Here is a 20,238-nt window from a genome sequence, read left to right as displayed (position 1 = left end):
GCATAACTACCGTAGCTAAACATAGTATTGACGTACAAGGTCACCCCCCAATTAAACAACGTCCCCGACGGTATGCGCCTAAAGTCCTGCAGATTGCGTACGATGAGATAGACCGTTTGTTGCATGAAAATATCATCGAGGAATCGGAAAGCGCGTGGTGCAGCTGTCCGCTTTTGGCGCCAAAAGCCAACGGAAAGTTTCGGTTTTGTACAGATTACCGGAAACTTAATGAAATTACGCGAAAAAACGCGTACCCCATGCGACTCATGGATGATATTCTGGACAAATTGCGCCGGGCGAGGTATATATCAAAAATCGATCTCAGTGAGGCCTATCATCAAATCCTCTTGGATGAGAACAGCAAGGAATACACAGCCTTTGCTGTACCCGGTAGAGGGTTATATCAATACGTGCGCATGCCCTATGGACTGACCAACGCCCCAGCTACATTCCAGACCATCATGGACCAAATTATTAAACCGGAGTGGGAACCATACGTATACACATACATGGACGACATTATCATCGTCACAGAAACGTTCAAAGAGCACGTCAAGTGGCTGAGAATTGTTTTAAAGGCATTAAGGGAGGCGAATCTCGTGATTAACCGAGAAAAATCAGAATTCGGGTGTGAAGAAGTTAAGTACCTTGGATACGTGGTCGATGGGAAGGGACTTAGGACAGATGTTGACAAAGTCCGGCCAATCTTAGAATATCCCACACCTACCAACCTCAAACAACTTAAGAGATTTATAGGAATGATTGGATGGTATTCCAGGTTTATCCCCGATCTCGCCGAAAAGGAATCGCCCTTAACGAAGCTAATGTCCAAAGACATGAAATGGCAATGGGCTGAGGAGCAGCAGTCAGCATTTGAGAGCCTCAAACAAGCTCTAACCGAAGCCCCTGTCCTATCGAGGCCCGACTTTACGCAACCGTTCGTCCTACAAACTAACGCCAGTGACTATGCTGTGGCCGCAGTGTTAACCCAAACCCTTGAAGGTGAAGAACACCCGATATGTTATGTCAGCTGCACACTAAGCAAACCGGAACGTAATTACACCGTAACTGAGAAGGAATGTTTGGCTGTGCTGTGGGCTGTAGATCGATTAAGGGGATATTTGCAGGGGGAACGGGTAACAGTAATTACTGACCACAGCAGCCTGTTATGGCTCAATAGATTGAAGGACCCAGTAGGGAGATTGGCTCGATGTAACACTGCGTTGCAGGCATACGACTTGGAGTTTGTCCATAGAAAAGGTAAACTACATCAAGTTCCAGATGCCCTATCCCGTGCCCAAGAAAATTCAGTCGCAGTAATTACTCCCGATGCCGAGCAAGTACGCGATGAATGGTTCTTGAAGCGAGTCAAGGGGGTGCAGGCTGCTCCACAGAAATTTGCAAACTGGAAATATGAGAATAGAGCCCTATTCTTCCACAAACCAAACCCTATCGTTAGTTCAACGATGGAGGACCTCGACGAATGGAAAATCGTCCTACAAAAGGAACACCGCGTCCAGGCACTATACGATGCCCACGATGCCCCCCAGGCAGGTCACCTAGGAGTGGAGAAGACCTATGCTCGTCTCACCAACTATTATTATTGGCCGGGTTATTTCCAAGATGTGGTTCAGTATGTCCGGGAATGTCAAGAGTGTCAACAGCAAAAAGTCCTACAGAAAGCTCCTGTCGGATTGATGGGGGAAAGAATCACTGAGCAACCATGGATGGCTATAGCTATGGATATTTCAGGACCAAAACCTCCATCGAAGAATGGGCATCGATATATCTTGATCATCCAGGACCTATTTACGAAATATGTAGAGTTAAAAGCACTCCGGAAGGCAGACGGAAAAAGCATCAGGAAAGCGGTAGAGGAGCTAGTATTGAACAGGTGGGGAAAACCGAAATACATATTAACAGATAACGGCACCGAATTTGTCAACCGGGAACTGAAAGAAATGTGTAAAAATTATGGCATTGAACACTCAACCATCCCACCATACCACGCACAGGCCAACCCGGCAGAGCGTGTCATTCGCTCCTTGAACCCGATGATAAACTCGTTTTTGGATAAGGATCACCGGCTGTGGGATATACACCTGCAAGAGTTTGCATTTGCAATGAACACGATGGAGCAAGCGTCCACGAAACTCACCCCGGCGTTCCTGAACTTTGGCCGAAATCCTCCACCTGTAGCCCTTCCGAAACGCGACACACCAACTGCACTATTAGACCTAACAAATACCTCCTTATGGGCCGATAGGGTAAGCCACTTAGAAATGATTAGGGATTTGGTAGGGAAGCACCTTGAGTTAGCGCGAGAGAAGCAGGCGAAATATTATAATCGGGGGCGAAGGGCAGAATCATTTGCATTGGGGGACAGTGTGATGCGGAGAAATCACGTACTATCCTCAGGGACCCAGGGATTTGCCGCGAAACTCGCACCCAAATTTGTGGGTCCCTGTATAGTAACTCAATTGCTCTCGGACGTAGTAGTGGAAGTAAGGGACACCGCGACAGGAAAAGTAGTAAAAACTCATATTAATGACCTCAAGCGGTACACACCCCAACGCGATTCATTGGACAATGAATCTGAAGTGAGCTATATCCCTACAGACCCCAATCATGAGAGGACAACGAATCCGGCGCCAACCAACTGGACGCAAGGCATGGGCAGACACATCGAGGCGAGGACGGGATCCGCGGCTCGACGACCTGTACCGCGAGCCAAGTGGAGAAAAGATGAGGCAACCAGGCAGAGTCATTCCCCAAACACGATTGGTCATCCAATCAGGGCCACCTACGGAGAGGAGACCACAGCCCAGGGCACCGATCCCGACCGATGGCCAGTTACCAGGTCCTAGAGCCGAGGGGCCACCCACACCAAGGGAGGTAGATGTGGTTCCTCCCCCTCCAGGGTATGACTTGCCACCACCGATCCCGACTCCGGCGCCCACCAGAATCACTGCACGCCAGATCCGCCCCGACCCGGAGCCGGTAGGCAGACTGAGCCCCAGGATGCTGGAGCAGCTCTTGGAGATTGCCAACACCCCGGCGGAGGGACCTCGGCCAGTAGAGGACATGGAGACGATCCAGTCGGTGCTCAGGCAGATCCACCTAGCACAACGAGGATACGTGCCCCTGACAGCATCGGCGCTGGCCTGCCCACCCCGACGAGCAGTACCACCATCCCTGCAGGTGATTCCGGAAACGGCAAGGATTCCACGACTCATGGACATGCGGGTAACTTGGCCAAGGGGAATGCCTGGACCCCCACCGTTCACCCCAGAAGCGGACCTCCTGGGAGAGGAGACGGTGCCGACTCCGGAGGCCATATCTGTTCCGAATCTGGGATGTTGGAATTGCGGGAATCTGGGGCATCGTTACGCACAGTGTACGACGCGCGACCCAGCGAAAAAGTTTTGCCACAAATGTGGAAAAAAAGGGGTGAGCATCACAAACTGTCCACATTGTCGTGACCTCTGGGCAGCAGAAAGGCGAGCCTATTTAACAAGGCAGGCAGGCACCAACCTGCCACGCTGAGGAGCGTACATTGATTACCCCTACAGAAAATATTGATTATCCCTACAGAGAATTTTTTTTTTTCTTTCTTATTCTTTTTGTTTCGATTCCAATTCCAAATGGAGGATTTATTTTATATTACTTCTACGAATTGCTATCATTTTTATTATTAGTATTATTCTGTATTTTTTCTTTAAATATAGTCCTTTAACCTGAAATTAAAGGCTTCACAATTTATTTATCCACACGGAAGTAAATGAACGAACAATAAAACTTTATTTTATGTAAATTTTAATATTATTTTTTAAGCGCAATGAGTAGCACGGTATCACGCAACGAATTTATGTCTAATTATTTTGATTGGAACAGACAGCGGCATACAACATTGGCTTCCTTACCTAGTATAGCAAGAAATCTTTCTGTTCCCTTACGTTTGCCTACCTGTTTCTTTACTTTCCTGCCACTGCCAGTTGAAAATTTTTTTGTTTTCCTCTCTTTCCCCGTTTTTTATGTTACCAGCCAAGGTATTGGCTGAGTTTGGGCACGGGGAGGTACCGAAGGGCAGGTAAGTGAAATTGTAAAGTGCTAATAGCACTAGAGCACTGACGGTGGGAGCAGGAAAGAGCCCTTACGGCTCTGTCCAATCAAAAAGGACAAAGTCATTTTTTTTTTTTTTTTTTTTTGAGTTATGGATATAAAAAAAGTAAAGTTTTTATTAATTTAATTTTTGTGACACATCTACATGATGAGATGAACAGATAATCCTGCCCCACCGGTTAGGCACGTAGTTTTTTTTTGTTGATTATAATATCGCGCAATTTTCACTGCATTCTTAATTTCCTGTTTCAAAAAAAAAAAAAAAAAAAAAGGTTTTTTTTTGTTGTTTGATTTATAATTTAATTGAGTTAAGGCACTGTTATCTATTGCTGCAGTCAGTTTCTTTTATTTGTTTTTATATCCGACACCCAGGAATATATCGATACTGGTTGTCGTAAACTACTTTTAAGTTCAATTGTAAGCACAGGCGAGTGCACCTGCACCCTGCCATCCTACAGTAGGGAATGCTAATAACTAGTGTTTACACTGACACCACACACAATACCGTGACAGTACACCGCTCGTTACACCAACAAGGCCGTTAATTTAGGCCGACCAGTATTTCCTGCTGAATCCTGAAGAAGTAGACGATCTGCTACACTATACGCAAACAAATACTCTACGTCATCCTACACATCCGTCCGGATAGGGCAATTAGCTAGATTCGAACGCACACCTTATAGGACATAAAAATCAGGGTGAAACCAGGGTTTGCGAAGGGGGATTTGTGACGTGACGAGTCACCGTCACAGTCAGAATACTGGTTTTGTGATAGCAGACAGGAAGAGAGGCGGTACAGTGCGCACTACCCCTACCTTATCCCAAACCCATACATAGGTATCCATCCCTACTATGGGCAACACAACCGATTCCCGACTGTGGGTAAAACCTGGTGTGTGTGTGTGTGTAACAACGCAACACACACCTGTGTAAGTGGCTGAGGTGCCAAGGCAGCATGGATCAGCGGGCCGGGAGGAGAGACACTCTCTCTCTTGTCTGCTCACCGTAGAGTCGTACTCTGATATACGTCGGTTGAGTTTTGCGTAAGCTAGTGAGGCGAGCTCGGTATCAGGTGACAACAGGAGACGCAGCCACGGCTACCTGTTGCTGACCCGACCGGTTGCAGGCGTATACACGCGGCTTCTGCTGGGACTCGTGCCATCCGAGTGCTGATACCTGCCAGACGGATCTCCCAGTGCCCGTGGTCAAGTTGCGGTGTACCTCGCCATAGGAGTGTTAACGGTAGGCCTGTGTCCCTTAATCCTGTCCCTACCGTGAGAGCACTGTGCCGAACAGCAACTGCCGGACCCACAGGGCCGAGTTGTTAGTTGATAGGTCTTGTCGGATGGCTGGACGTTGACATTCTTTTGTATGTCATGCATAGTCATTGTCAGAATAAACGCATTATCTTTGTATATAAATAGATGTGTTTTCTTTAATTGTAGGTGTTTGAATGCCAGCTATCCACCTATCCTACTGGCCCTTAAGGATAATTATTAATAAACATTAGATGTACAGCGTCTTGCTGCTGACTGCAAGGCGAGCAAGACTCGACACATCACAATATATATATATATATATTTATATATATATACACATATATAGATGTGTATACATGTACGTTTTAGAGTCATTTAACGTCTTTAAACAGGTCCTATTTAGTTTTGCATTGATATGTTTCTGTTTTCAACTTGTAATCATGTCTCACCAACCTTTTAAGCTGTAATAGCTGTTTTAAGACAAATAGGTCTGAACTAAATTAAAACTTAATATGTTTACGAAGATAACTAATTTATAAGATTGAATTGTAAAAAAATCTTGTGGATGTTTGAAACAAGTTTACTTAAATAATTTTTAGGTTAATCAAAGTTGCATCTGGAATTTTGTCGATAAAATGTTCTTTAAAACTGTATCAAAATTTTTACAAACAAAATATACTTTTAAGATTGTAAAGGATATGAGGAATTTTATTTTGCTTTGTAAGTGAGTTGATTTATGTTATCTTATCTGTTAAGTATGAATAAAATTAATATTTTATTTAAAAATCAGATGTGGTTCTCGAGACCCCCGGCATACGTGAAACTCCCAACTCAAATGTTATTGAGCTTGGTATAACAGAAACTGAGAAAATTAGATTACACCTAATTTTAGTAGGTCGTTAAGAATCCCCCGTGCATAAAATACATATTCTTATGTTACATGTGATTCGAGAATTCTAAGAACTTCCACGTTTGCTATGATATGCGTATTAATACGAGTACGAACTGTTGGTCATGTAATGCAGAACGAAACAAAAATTTTTACCATATCGCCCCGAAGAAAGGTACTTTCGTCCAGTTACGCGGGCGCTGCAAAAGAGAAAGACGGAGTGAGACGAAGTGCGTAAGAGAGGAGATTGAGGAGAGGGCTTGGGCCGCGCAGGAAGGGTGGCTACATTTTTTCATAACGCATTTCCCCTCACGCGGCTGTTCACTGCCCAACATAAAAAGTTTCACTTAAAAAATACTTACTCGTGTCACCTAGTGCAGCTCACTTAAAAACAAGAAAAATGTTATTCATAAGAAAGTATCATTTTAGACTTAAAATTTAGAAAGTACTATCCTACTTCCAATGTAACCTACGTGCTGTATAATCCAAGAACTTTGCTGGTTCGAAGTTTAAAACGTTTCAATTAGCACTGAATTGGCAAAACATGCTTTCATACATTTTTATAAGATAATGAGATTATTTATAGCTAATTAAAATTTATGTGATACCTTACACGACATTTATTTATGCTTACCATATCACTGTTAAGATGACGTAGGAGTATAGCGTTTCCATACAGAAGCGTTCTGTGTCCAGAGCCAGTACCCTTACCCTGAAATTCATATTATTTATTTCCAACTATACAAGACTCATAATATCATCAATATTTAAATACAGAAAACATTTTCTATAATTTCGTGATAATATTTGACACAGTTTAAGAATTAAGGTTTTGTTCCAGATCTAACGTATGCTGTCGATCAAGGCAAAACTAGAGGTCGCAAACACGCGATTAAAGCTATCCTTAAAACCTTTTCCTTAATGTGTATACCATTTTGCACTTAACTCAGACTAGAAGAGACACAAATCTGCGTAGGGGGTAGTGATGGACATACTTTTCATAAGATAAATATAAGGTAAGTAAAGTGTTTCTAATTAATAGAATCAAAAAAATCAATGTACTTCTATGGACACAAAAGATTATTTTTATACTTAAATTATATGTGATCTTAACGATAGGTGATGAAATGAGCCCACTATTCAATTATTTGCAGATGTATATTATTATCCTACTGGAATTTCATGTACCTAAATTTTATGATGACTAAAATTTAATAACTTCTACTTTTCTTAATATAAAAAAGCTCATGATAATACTAGAAATTGATTTTAATGACTGCGATACTCGTTTTTTTGGTGAAATCATCTATTAAACGACTATTTAAATATAATAAATAGTTAAATTAAAATGAACAATAGCTATAATTATCATATTAGCAACTATGATTAAAATAACTCTCATCAGATTTTATCAAAAACTGAGCCTTTTGTTAGATACTTCTATTTTAATATCGTATGAAAAACTTATAAATATGTATTGTTATCTATTATTTAGAACTCTTACTAAGTTAAGAACCTAATATTTTGAGCTTATTATAATAAATAAATAAAAAGTAACACTTTTTTAATAACAAAAAAAATGAAAAAAAAAAAAAACAATAGAATAAAGAATAAAAAAATAAAAAAAGAAGTAAAGAAAAAAATTAATTATAATAATTAGAAAAGGAATTGTACAGAGGTACTTTTAAAAAATTAAAAAAATTAAAAGGAACAAACCAGGGGGTATAAATGGGTCATGGGACCCCCGGTAAGAACGAAGTTTTTCAAACATGAGATAAGTATAAAGGAACACAATTTCTCAGGTAACAAGGGGGTCACGAGAAAAAACGAATGAAAAGAAAAAAAAATTAGTTGAGTATTTACGATGGCTAAACTTCGTAAGATTATCGTGCATAAGCACAGTACTTTCGAAGTTAAACTAATGTGAGTAATTTTTTTTTCTTTTTATTCGTTTTTTAAGTTTTTGTTTTACTGAACTACATAAATGCAGTACTTATTTTTATAGAACTGCGCTCTTTTTATGGGTCTAGCGACTCCCTTCTTCCCTGAGGAATTGTGTTTCTTTATACTTACCTCATTTTTAAAGAACTTCGTTTTTACCGTGGGTCCCATGACCCATTTATACCGTCCGGTTTGATTTTTCTGATTCTTTTGAATTTTCTTTACGTAACTTCTAATTTTTTTTTTTTTCTTCATTTTTTTCCTTCTATTGCATTTTTTTATTTTTATTCTTTCATTGGATTTGATTTTTTTTTCCATTTCTTATTTTATTGTTTTTTGTTCATTAATTTTTGAAAAATTCTTTTTCTTTTTTATTTGATGTCTTTTTTTTTTTTTTTTTTTTCTTTACGCTAAGTGTATAGTCAACAGTTTTACGACCATCTATGATAAGCTGTGACTAACTTTTTCGTTTTTCTGTCAAACTAGTTTATATGCAGTAAAAGACTTGTCAGATTTTTTTTCGAGGATGCGTTAAATAATTTAAAAAATATTAGGAAACGATTTGTTGATCGCTCTCAATGTTGAGTAGGATAGATTTCTATTACAGAAATCTATAAAATTTTGAAATGAATTTACAAGTTATTTTTTTAATAAAATTAAAAAAAAGGGTGAACTGTTCGTAAAAGCGCATATATTGGTGTATCCATATAAAAACCAGTAGCTAGTGGGTGCTGGGTACCCAAGTATGAAGTTAAACTTCTATAAAATTATATGGCAAACAATTTAATTTTGAGTATAAAAATACCTTCTATGGAACAGTATTGTGTACGAAGGTGGTGCAATTATCGTAGGAATTAGTTTACCTACATTGATTGAGTGTGATATTAATCAATATTTAATGAGTTAACGATTATACGCAATATCTTATGATACAATACAATAAAAATAATATATAGGCTGGCCAGTCCAAGACTGCGCTTTTTCATCGAATCTTCCGATGGTTTTAGAACAACATTCTACTGCCTACGCTGATTATATCCATAACGTCACGCTCACATCTATCACGATCGATCCCACACTTATTTCTCGTCCACATTTAAGACCCAAAATATAGTTGTACACAAAATATTTTGAAAATTCATTCTATAATATACTTATCTCCAATAGGGTAGTATTACATGCCAGTGAATGTCCCTTTAGGACGTTCATTACAGATGGGTTTTTTGACAGATATAATTCAAAACTCAAACGTACATTGTAAAAGCATAAAAAATATTCACAAACGTTGCAGCTTGTTTAACTGTACTATTATTCTATGCATGACACATTGAAAAAAATGGATATTTAACATGTAACCACATAAAAAAATTATATCAAACTGCATCCATTTAATTTGTAGAAATCTCCTAATACTTAAGGTTCAAAAGATTCCTTTGAGTAAAACCTATAAAATTTTTTAGTAGAAACACAAATTAAATTTTTAATAAATTTAAAAAGAGGGGATAAGGTGTGCGTGAAAGCACGTATATGAGTACATACATAAGAAAAATGTACATACATACATACATTCACATAAGAAAAAGAATTCCTAGCTTTACTGTACCCATTAGCGTTCATGTTATTTCTCGGAACTTTCCTCTAAAAACTAGGCGAAGAACGTAAATAAGTAAAAAAATTACTTTAATCACGAATAAAAAATTTAAAAAGAATAAAGTACAACAAAAATTAATTATTGTCTTCGCACAGTACAAAAAATTTTTTTGTAGTTTTTTAAAATTTTGAAGAAATATAAAAGAATTCTAAAAAAATTATTCATGGCAAAAGTAACAAATTGAATACTTAAGAATGAGTATTAATTCATGAATTGGAAGTGTTCTCTGCTTAAATATACTTATCGCCTAGTTTTTTTTTAAAACATTTAAAAAAAATTATCTTACTAACGTTAATTGTTTATTTATTTAATTTAAAACTTAACCGAATAAATAAATGTACATGGAATAAAAATTTGTATGAAAAACAAGTTACAAACTGTAAGATAACATAAAGTAATTGATTCTCTTATGTTGGGCCTGCTCAAAGCAAAGTAGGTAAGGCCCATGACCAGAAAGTCAGAGGTTGGTGGTTCAAAACTCCTTAGAAACTATCGTTTTTAAAATTCCAGCTCCCCAAGCACGTGACATAAAAAACTTTGTTCTAAAAAAATCTTACCACTGCATTCAATGCTTTGATGCTAGAAAATTTCACCTGAAATTTGTTCGTATTTAAAAGCAAATGAAAGAGTGAGAGAGACCCTGTATGTAATAGTCTTATCAAGTAATATGGTTCTAAGAGAGAGAGATGGAGATAAATGGATGCAGAGAGAGAGAGAGAGAGACAAAGGTAGAGCCAAAGCACAGAGAGGGGGGAGCAGAGGCAGTGTATGGATGAAAACATCCCATCATTAGTCGTTAATCTCACAGTGATTAAATTATTGCATTCCTAACTTTGTTGTAAGTATTCTAAAATCGTATCAAAGAATACTATTATTTTACGAAGTACCAGTGGCGGCACTGATGTAGGTCACGCCCTCTTCCTCGTAGTACCATCACCGCATTTTCAAGTGAGTTGCTTCAAACTGACTAACCTCTTTTTTTCTAAGGTGACTTTGTACGATTACATTTTTTACAGCATATCAGAAGATAATGTTGTTAATGAACAATTTACTACAACAATTTTTAGCAGCTGAGACGATTAAGAAATTTGTTACCATAACTTTTTAGTAGTTATATTTTTTTATGAATTGTTGCAGTGTATTATTTATTAGTAACATCATCTTCCAGTATTGTAGAAGATGTTATCATACTAAGGCATCTAAGAACAATAAGAAAAATGAAACTACAGAGTGCAGTTAGTGTAATACTATATTTTTGACACGTCGTGCGCGGGAATTCAATTATGAGCCATCTGTTGTGACTTTAGATACCTCGATTTATACACGCTACTCACAGCTTATGCTGCGCACTTGTGCGAATCCGTGTGTACGTCGAGGACTTTGCAGAGCTGCTTAAGATGGCTCCTAATCTCTTTCCCCGTGCATGTTGTGTCGAAAAGATGTATAAGCCACATGTGCGAGAGGCCTATCCTCCGCACTAGTATCGTAATGTACTATTAGATCAGCTATTTTTATCATTAGAATTTTATTTTTTTGGACCACTTGCAGATATTTTTTTCGGTCTTTAAGTAGGGTGTCTGTCCAAATTATAGACCCTGTCCCTATCGTGGACCCATTATCACATTATTAATGATAAGTTAAACGAGTGTTTCAATAGCACAATGAATTATTTTTTAAGTTGCTATTTTCTCTCTTATTCACCGTAATAATCACATATAATAGCATTTAAATAATGTTATATCATTAAAATAATATATTAAAAAAGTTACACAACGCTTTCGACTATTTTCTTCATTACGCCTTGTTGAAAACCGTAAGATGCTTAAATTTTTGAAATGCTATATAAAAAATTAGGAGTATTATTTGAACTCAAAAAATTGTTTTATATATCAATAAGAGTTTAAGAAAAATAATAAAAACAAATTATACTCCTCAAAAGGATATTTATATACATTATTAGAGGATCCACAATACAGCCATAATTATCGGCTCTGTCTCTATTATGGACCCTCTATTCCGCCAGTATTGAGTGCACACATAACCTTCAACTCCATTACTTCGAGCTGTTGTTTTCATTCTAAAAGTAAAGAAAGAACAACAAAAAATGCCTCTTAAAAAACGCACCAAGAAGACTAAACAACCATTACAAAGTCATAAAAAATATAAGATCATAATAATAAAAAAAGTAATAGTAATTATCACAAAATTAGTTTTATATAAAAATGTGTTCTTAAAAACTTATCTCAGAAAGTGCCTAGTCATATATTTTGTTAAAAGTGTGAGAAGTACTTGTAAATAAATCTCAAATGTTTATTGAATTACATACAAATATTTTTTCACTTTTTCCTATTAAGTAGATTTCATATAACAGAGGTCCAAGTTCTAAACAGGGTCCATAACAAGGAGGTTCACATTATGGACAGGGTCCGTTTAAGGGGGGGTTCCACGATAGGTTCAAAGTCCATCGAGGGGGTCGTAATACAGACAAAATTTTTTTTTTCTTGTTTTATCATTAAAATAAAAATAACAAAACTTTTTGATAAAAAAAAAATTTGATGTTGTTAAAAAAGAATCAAACGACTTATACGTCATTATACAAGGTGTAGTTCTATTGACCGTTAGATACAAAATAAAGTTGAGCTCGAAATTTTTCTTAAAGTGTCAATAATTGGGACAGATACACTAGCTATGTTTGTTGTTGGGCTCAAGGTCTATACAAAAAAATTTTTGGTTTAAATTTACTTCACATAGGGGTGGTGTTCATCTAGCTGGCTCACATTAATACTCTCTTCGTTATATAGTCAAAATTAATTCAATACTAGCTTGGTAGAGGTAGTCAAGTCATCAGTTATGCCACATACACAGGTACACGCAAGATACTATTCATACTGAAATCCGATGTTGATAGTGGTGACATCGAGAATCTTGAAGTATACACTGCATAAATCGATAGTCCTGATGTAGCTACACTGTACTTCTTGATTCGAGATGTAAGAATAATTTAAATTCCAAATCCCGAAGTAAATATTTTCGATATGCACTGTTTGGTTGCGCAGTTGACCACTATCGACATCAAATTTCAGTATGTTTAGTATCTTGTGTGTATAGCCAATACATGTTATTGACTTGAAGAGCCCCATAATAACCCTTATTTTCTTGTGGTACTGCTGATTTGTTTGCTCTTGAACAATTGTTTTGGATAAACTATTCCAATATCTTGTGACATGTACCAGTCTCACAAACTGACACACGAAAATAGAATTGTAGCTTATTAAAATAGAACCGTTCCCATGAGATCACATGCTTTCATGCTGGAAATTTGGTACTGAACTTCAGCATTGGCGACGCCACCAGAGTACGCTACAGCATCGACCATATCAGCAAACTACATGTCAACCGAGTCTTGTCTTTATATCTCTGTCTCAGACACGGTCAATGCTAAGTCTCTTTCTACTCGTGCTTCAGCGCCATACATAAGAACGAGCAGTCTATATTTCTTACATGAGAATAGTGCTCGTTGTTAATGCAAGTACTCCAAATCGCTTGGGGACACACACACACGCGCACATTCTACTGACTTTATACTTATATTCATGTTTAGACAGCCTACACGGCAAGTAAGTAGAAAATATAGGTATATACAAGCCACAATGTCAGCATTTATATACCACGCAGCCTCTGTTTTGGCATAGTGATGCCTAACGATACACTGTATATATGTTTATTTACTTTCACATTATCCGTACGTGCACACCATTACTTTAATGAAATGTAATTAATAGTATATGATCATTCAAACGGCGAAGAAAAACAAATAGCAAAATAAGATAATTTATATAAAATTTATATAAAATTATTAATATTATTTGGAACTGATTCCTAATTATTTTGCTACAACATGTGACAAAAATTATTCAGCCATAAAACCGCTGTCCTGATACGCTCTCATGAAACTCTCTCATACGTCACTTACCGTATCCCTACACTCAGGATATCTCTTCTGTGGGAGGTCTGTCACAGATGTCTGGCTCTAAAATACCAGACACTCCTGAAAGAAAATCAAAAAGAGAAAAAGGAGGCACTTATTACGAATAAACACAATTACTAACGTAAATGTTACAGCCCGTTCACGATATTTATTTGTCCTCTACTGCACTCTCAACAATTCAACTCTCTCTTTCTCTCTCTCTTTCTCTCTCTCTCTTGTGCATATAGGTATTGGCACAACAGTTTCAAGGTAAGTATCTTCTTGTGCATGTATATTTCCCAGGTCATCCTCACGGTCGAACTCCTCCTTGGCTCGGCTGTCTGAGGCCCACACCTGTACCACACACACACACACACAATATCATACACACCTCGTACCTTGTATGCTATCTCCACACTTGTCTAATCAACTCCAGAAATCTCGCGTCGACGTCTCGACTAGTACCCACGCAGCTCATCCTACACTTACTTTTATACATACACGTGCGTTTCTCTTTTTCCTCTCCTTCCATCCTTAACACTTTACTCTGTAAACAAGCCAGGGTACTAATCACAGCACACCTACCTTCTCGCGCTATGCTACCTGGAGCTCGTTCTGGTATTGACGATGGCTCAGCTACCCGGCTGACTTCTGGTGATTCTCTTTTTCTCGTAGCAGCTGTCCTCTCCTCTAGCCGTCTCCTCTCCTTACTAAACACTATCCCAACTCACTTTCCTATATTGTCTTTGACTTGACAAATTCTGTTCTGTCTATGCTATCCTCTTCTATTTTACCTGTCACTTTCTCTACTTCCCACTAATCTTTCTACCGCTATAAATATGCTCTGCTCTTTCTGCTGTCTCCAGCAATACTAACTCTATTATAAAGTCAGCCTGCGTAGGTGCGCGTACCCCTCCTTTTGAATCTGAAAACCTCCAACGTTCCTAAGCACCGATCAATAGTTGGAGGTTTAAAAAACTAAACCCATAATGCACCAACTTGAACCTCGATCTGTTTACAACGCATTGCAAGCTTCTCTGTCTCCTCTTTTCTCTCTCTTACACATATACTCACTTAACCACACATCACACACACTCAACTTTTCTCCTGGTCTTCGGTCCTTCTTTTTTCTCTTAGCTTGTTGTCCGTAGCCTCGAGAACACACATTAAATAGTATGTCAGAAGGGGAAACACATAGAAATACATATATATTATTATAGGACTTGGTAGCCATCGATGACTTTTTTTATGTATAGGTACGTAAACAGAACCTCAAAACAATAAGAATTTGTGATGTCTCGAAAGAAAAAAAAAATATGTCACATAGAGAGAGATCATAGTTAAAGTTACAGCATTACCTCAATGCAACTCATTTAATGCAATAACAAAGATGAGTAGCGAGATTGGTAACGCCAATGCTACGACGTAAAAGGACTTTTGGGTACTGATCAGGGTGATCCACAGTGGCCAGCCAACGAACTAGGCGCACATTATTCGAGAAAGCGAGAATCGTATCAAAGAGCTATGCCTAAGAGAAGAGGAGAATATTTACGAAGAAATGAGCACATAGATACGCATTTCGAAGGCACAGGTTATACTAGATGTGCACCTACCAGGAAAGGAGTAAGAATATCAACTATAGCTCTTGATAGATGACCACATAACCAAAGCAAGCAACCACACAAGCTCTTCTCTTGCTCTCGCTTTTGATTCAATGTTATGTATCAATCTGATTCAATGCAATCGTGAAACTAAACGCTTATAATTGTATGCACAGACTTTTGATTCCAAGACACTTTTTTTTAATTTTTTCTGTACTTTTAATACTTACTTTAAAATCCAGTATCATTTTTAAAAAATACTCAGCTTTTTTTTTAGGGATGGCAGTTCAGCTATAACTAAAAGTATATTATTTTTCCGTATCACAACTGCTATGAACTTTAAAATAAGCTCTGTAGGTTACCAATGAACGTATGAATCTTCAAAAGTTTTTTGTCCGAAGCTATGTTAGTTGCGGTAATAAAAACTTATGCCACGTCTTGAATCGATTTGCAATCTTAGAATTCATTACAAACGTCAGCAGATTTTTTTTTTTACAAAATTTATCACTCTGGTTGAACTTCTTTTATTTATGTTTTACTTAAAGTAATAAATAATGTTGCAAACACCTTTTTTCTGATACGTCTAAATAAATATATTTTAAGTACTAATTCCATTAAATAATTTGGTAGGTTTATACTTTTCGTTGGCAAGGCCATTTTGTAATTTCATAATAACAAAATAGTTTTTAAAAATATGAGAAAGATTCATACATTTGGAAAACTCCTAAAAAATTATAAACATCCAGTATAAGAGAGAAAACATCCGAAGGCAGAAAAAAACTTACACAAAACTTCTTAAACATTGAGTCTCTATGTTTTGTTGTGAAAAATACTTAGATTCATCAGCTGTAGTTATTGTATAAACTGAATGTACAATTTTAATTTTAATTACAAAATATTGAATCTAAAACAAAGTTTTAACTAGTATAGATATAACAATTTACTACCTTTGAAAGTTATGGAATAACAATCTGAATAGTCACGAAAAACAGATCTTATACATCGAGATTAATTCTTTGATTAGCAAATGAACCTTATTTCTTGTGCACTATTGTAAATAAGAGCTACTCAGTTAAACTTTATAATTAGTCTAAATTATCAAAGCAAATCATCAGCGTCTATCTACTGTCAATTACTGCATGTTGAAATTCTTATTTGTAAAAACATGCAATAAACACAATAGAGGTTATTTTTGTAAAAATTTAAAATTGTTTTTAAATCTCAATTAGGTATATAACTAAGTTCTAATTTCAGACTGCAAAAAAAAAATAAGGGGATAGCATTTCTATTAATTGATAAATGAACTTATTTAGAGAATTTCTCAAGTATTAGGATTTTTTAAAGATATCGTTTAAATTTTTTAATGAAAAAATAATACTTTATGACTTGTCAGGGTAATGCAGGAAAATCAGTTTTTTTTTTTTCTTTTTTAATCAAGTCATAAAGAGTGGTATTTTTGGTATAACGTAAGAAAAACAATTTTAATGGATAACTTAAAGGTATGTTTATATTCTAAATATTATGATTATTGTATAGTCAAATAAAAGTATAGAATAAAAAAATTAATCTAATGGTACACTGTCTAAATAAATTATGTTTAATGAGCAACGTTTCAACTCTTTATTTAAAGTCCTTTTCAAGCTATCTTAAATACATGTATGTATGTATATATTTAGAGAAGCCGAGGTATGGAGGTGAGAGGACGCAGGTGAATGAATGCACGCAACACTGTAGGTATAAACGGTAAAATGGCCTTTATTAATACGTGACGTTAAGGTTGGAGTAACATGTGAAAACGTTGAGTGCTAGGGCTAAAGTGTTGGACAGAGCACGAGTAAGCTAATGGGACTAGCTGCTGCTTCCAACCGTGGGCGCGCGAGGGTGCTGATGGGAGTTTGGGCGCCACAGCTACCCGGCTCATTTATTCTAGACAAATGAAAGGAGAGTTTCTTGAGAAGTCCTTTGAACAAAACCGGGTTAGCCAGGTTGTCCTGCGGGGGTGGGTGCTGTTGGGCTTGTTGAGACAGCTGGAGTGGCTTGGAGGGCAAAGTATCCGGGCTGATTGAGGGCGTGGAGCCAGCCAGAGGGAGCTGAAGCCCCTGGAGTCTATCAGTGGCTCGTCCGTATGTGCTGGCTTGAGGTCGTCGGTAGAGTTGGTCACTTGCCTGCCTCCAACGTCAATGATATAAGTACGGTCGTCTCAGCGAGATATAATTCGGTGAGGGCCTGACTACGGAGGATCCAAAGGGCGGTGGATTGTGCCCACAAGCCTGAACACGTACTCGCATATCTTTAGCTCCTGATAAAAGTTGGGCTTGATGTCAGCTCAGTGCCTGGAGGTGCGCACGGGCGTGTAGGTGGTGAATATCAAGAATTCGAGAAAGTGCCAGAAGTGTTTCATGGCCACGTAGATGGCAAGCAGCTCCCGGTCGTCCGTTAAGTATTTTTGCTCCACTGACGATAGCTTTCTCGAGAAGAATCCGAGTGGTACCCAGGTGCCTTTTGGGTGCTCTTGTTCGAGCGCCGCTCCAACGGCTGTGCCAGATCAGTTGGTTAGCCAATGTGGCGTTGAGACAGAGGAAAGCCGTGGTGGCTGCGTTGGCAAGTGCAGTCTTAGTGCTTGTGAAGGTGGCTTGAGCTTTCAGTGTCCATTGAAGGATGACTTTTTTTGAGCAGATCGCTTAGTGCGGTGAGAATGTTGGCGGCATCAGGGATGCACCTCTGGTAGTAGTTAAACATCCCCAGAAAGTGGCAAAGTTGCAGTGGGTGGTCGGGCCTCGGGAAGTCCTGGACCGTTTGGACCTTAGCAGGAGGAGGAGTGAAGCCTTGTCCCGTAGTGGAGTATCTCGGGAAGGTCACCTTATTCCTTCCAAGAGTGCACTTTTTGGGGTGCAGGAAGCACGAGAAAGGTGTTTTGAGACTAGTTGAATAGCACTTGTTACATAACATAACGGCTTTTTTTCTGTCACTATGGCGCACTGACACTTGACGTAGTTGCTGTTTTTGGCCTTGCGCAGGGTGGTGAACAGGATCCTCAGGTGCTGACGATGCGTCTCATGGTCCAGGGAAAAGATCAAAAAGTCGTCCAAGTAGGCCTTCACGAAGTGCAGATCCCGCAGCAGATGATCAACAGTGCGCTGCAACGACTGGGTGGCATTGCGCTGGCCCAGCGACGACAAGATGAGTTCAACCAGGCCAAAGGGCGTCGTGATGGCTGTCTTCGGGATGTCATTCTTTGCAATCGGGATTTGGTAGAATGCCTTCCTGAGGTCGGCCATCGAGAAAATCTGGCCAGAGGCTTCCTGGAGAAGGTCTTCCACGATAGCGGTCCGGCGAGGTGATAGCCTTCAGCTTATGGTAGTCACCGGTGATGCGCCAGCCTCCGTTGGGTTCCACCAAGACGTGTAGTAGATTCCTCTATTGGCTGGCGGAGGTCCTCACTACTTGGTCGAGGAGTAAGTAGAGCTCTCGTTTGGCTGCATCACGGTGGGGGCCGACGAGCCGCCTCGGTCGTTCGTGGACTGGTGGGCCTGTTGTGACGATGCAGTGCCTCTCCAGTAGATCTGCAGATCTGGCAGGAGAACTGCGGTGCTTTCGTACGCTATGATGTCCTTAAAATTGTGCAGGAGAGCATGGTAGTCCTTGCTGTGAGGGTCAGGAGCTACTGCGTTGATAACGGCTTGAACGCTGTAGATATCGGCCTTGTACAGGTGACACGATGCTGGAAGGCCAGTGAAAGGGTCAAGGAGTCTCTTGCTCTTGGCGTTGGTGAGCAGGTCGGTCTTGTGAAGGAAGTTCGCTCCCACTATTGCTGTGGAGATGTTGGCTACAATGAAGGGCCAGCTGCAAGCCCAGTGGAAACCGGGGCTGACTGTCATGGAGTGTGTGCCATAGGTCGCAATGTGTTTTAGGTTTGCTGCATGCAACGACAGCTTTTGCCGTGTTCTAGGCTGTTTGGAGCCTGTCTTCGGGATGATGAACACCTCGAATACTGAGTCGACAAGAAAGAGTGTCTTTGACGGGTTGTCGAAGACGTGCAGGCACTTGTAGTTTGGAGCAAATTGTGCCACCTCTGCCGTCTGCTTCAGAGGTGGGCCGCTCATTTTTCCGAGGTCACGATGAAGGTGCAGCGTGTCTCACAGTTCCTGGCTTTGGCACCAAACCATAAGTGATACCAGCAAAAGCCTGCGTCATTGGCGGCTTGCGCCTGGTCAGCCTTGGATCTTGACCAGGACTTGCAGCGTTGACGTTGCCGAGGCTGGCGGCCACTGTCATTGCTGCGGTTGAGGACAACCGTACTTAGTTGGCTGACCTGGAGAGAGAGGGCTGCCATCTGCTGTGCCAGGGTGGCGTTAGCTGTCGGTGGTGCGGCCGTTGGCGCTGGGATAGCTGTCTGTGTGAGAGAGAAGACGCTGGGGTGGGATTCGACCAGCTCATCTGCCACTGCACTGAGTTCCTTGAGAGTTGATGTTTTGAGGACCTTTAGGATCCTGGCGACGTTAGGAGGCGTAAGGTGAAACCACCTCACCTTTAGCAACTCGTCGCTAACTCGGTTGCGGGCGGTGGTGCGCATGTACCGCAAGAGCTGCAAGGTTGTCTTGTCGTCAAGCTTCAGCATGTTGAAGAAGAGATCATGTTGTTTATCCTGTGATAGTGTCATGCAGTCAAGAATAGCCTTCTTGAGATTTCCCAACAGGTCCGTGTCTGGTGGGCTGGACAAGACGTCCATCAGGTCGGAGATGGCCTTAGTGTCGAGAGAGGAGACGACGAGGTCGTATTTTTCTTCGTCACCTGAGACACCATGCGCA

The 20,238-nt window shown here is 39.5% G+C and overlaps 1 protein-coding gene across 1 annotated transcript in view; it reads right to left on the bottom strand.

The window, feature by feature from the left end:
• The window catches only part of RyR (Ryanodine receptor), a 1,110,242-nt gene that overhangs the window by 922,927 nt on the left and 167,077 nt on the right, over nucleotides 1–20,238 (bottom strand). Inside the window, exon 6 of the mRNA XM_089598062.1 lies at nucleotides 6,905–6,982. Within this exon, the coding sequence (XP_089454188.1) occupies nucleotides 6,905–6,982 (78 nt within the window). The remainder of the gene's footprint in view (nucleotides 1–6,904; nucleotides 6,983–20,238) is intronic.

Source organism: Copidosoma floridanum, unplaced genomic scaffold, assembly GCF_036245765.1.
Source record: "Copidosoma floridanum isolate Cflo_tuat_1 unplaced genomic scaffold, Cflo_Japanese_pri ptg000004l, whole genome shotgun sequence".
NCBI lineage: Eukaryota > Metazoa > Arthropoda > Insecta > Hymenoptera > Encyrtidae > Copidosoma > Copidosoma floridanum.
This window is presented reverse-complemented; position numbering and strand designations above follow the sequence as displayed.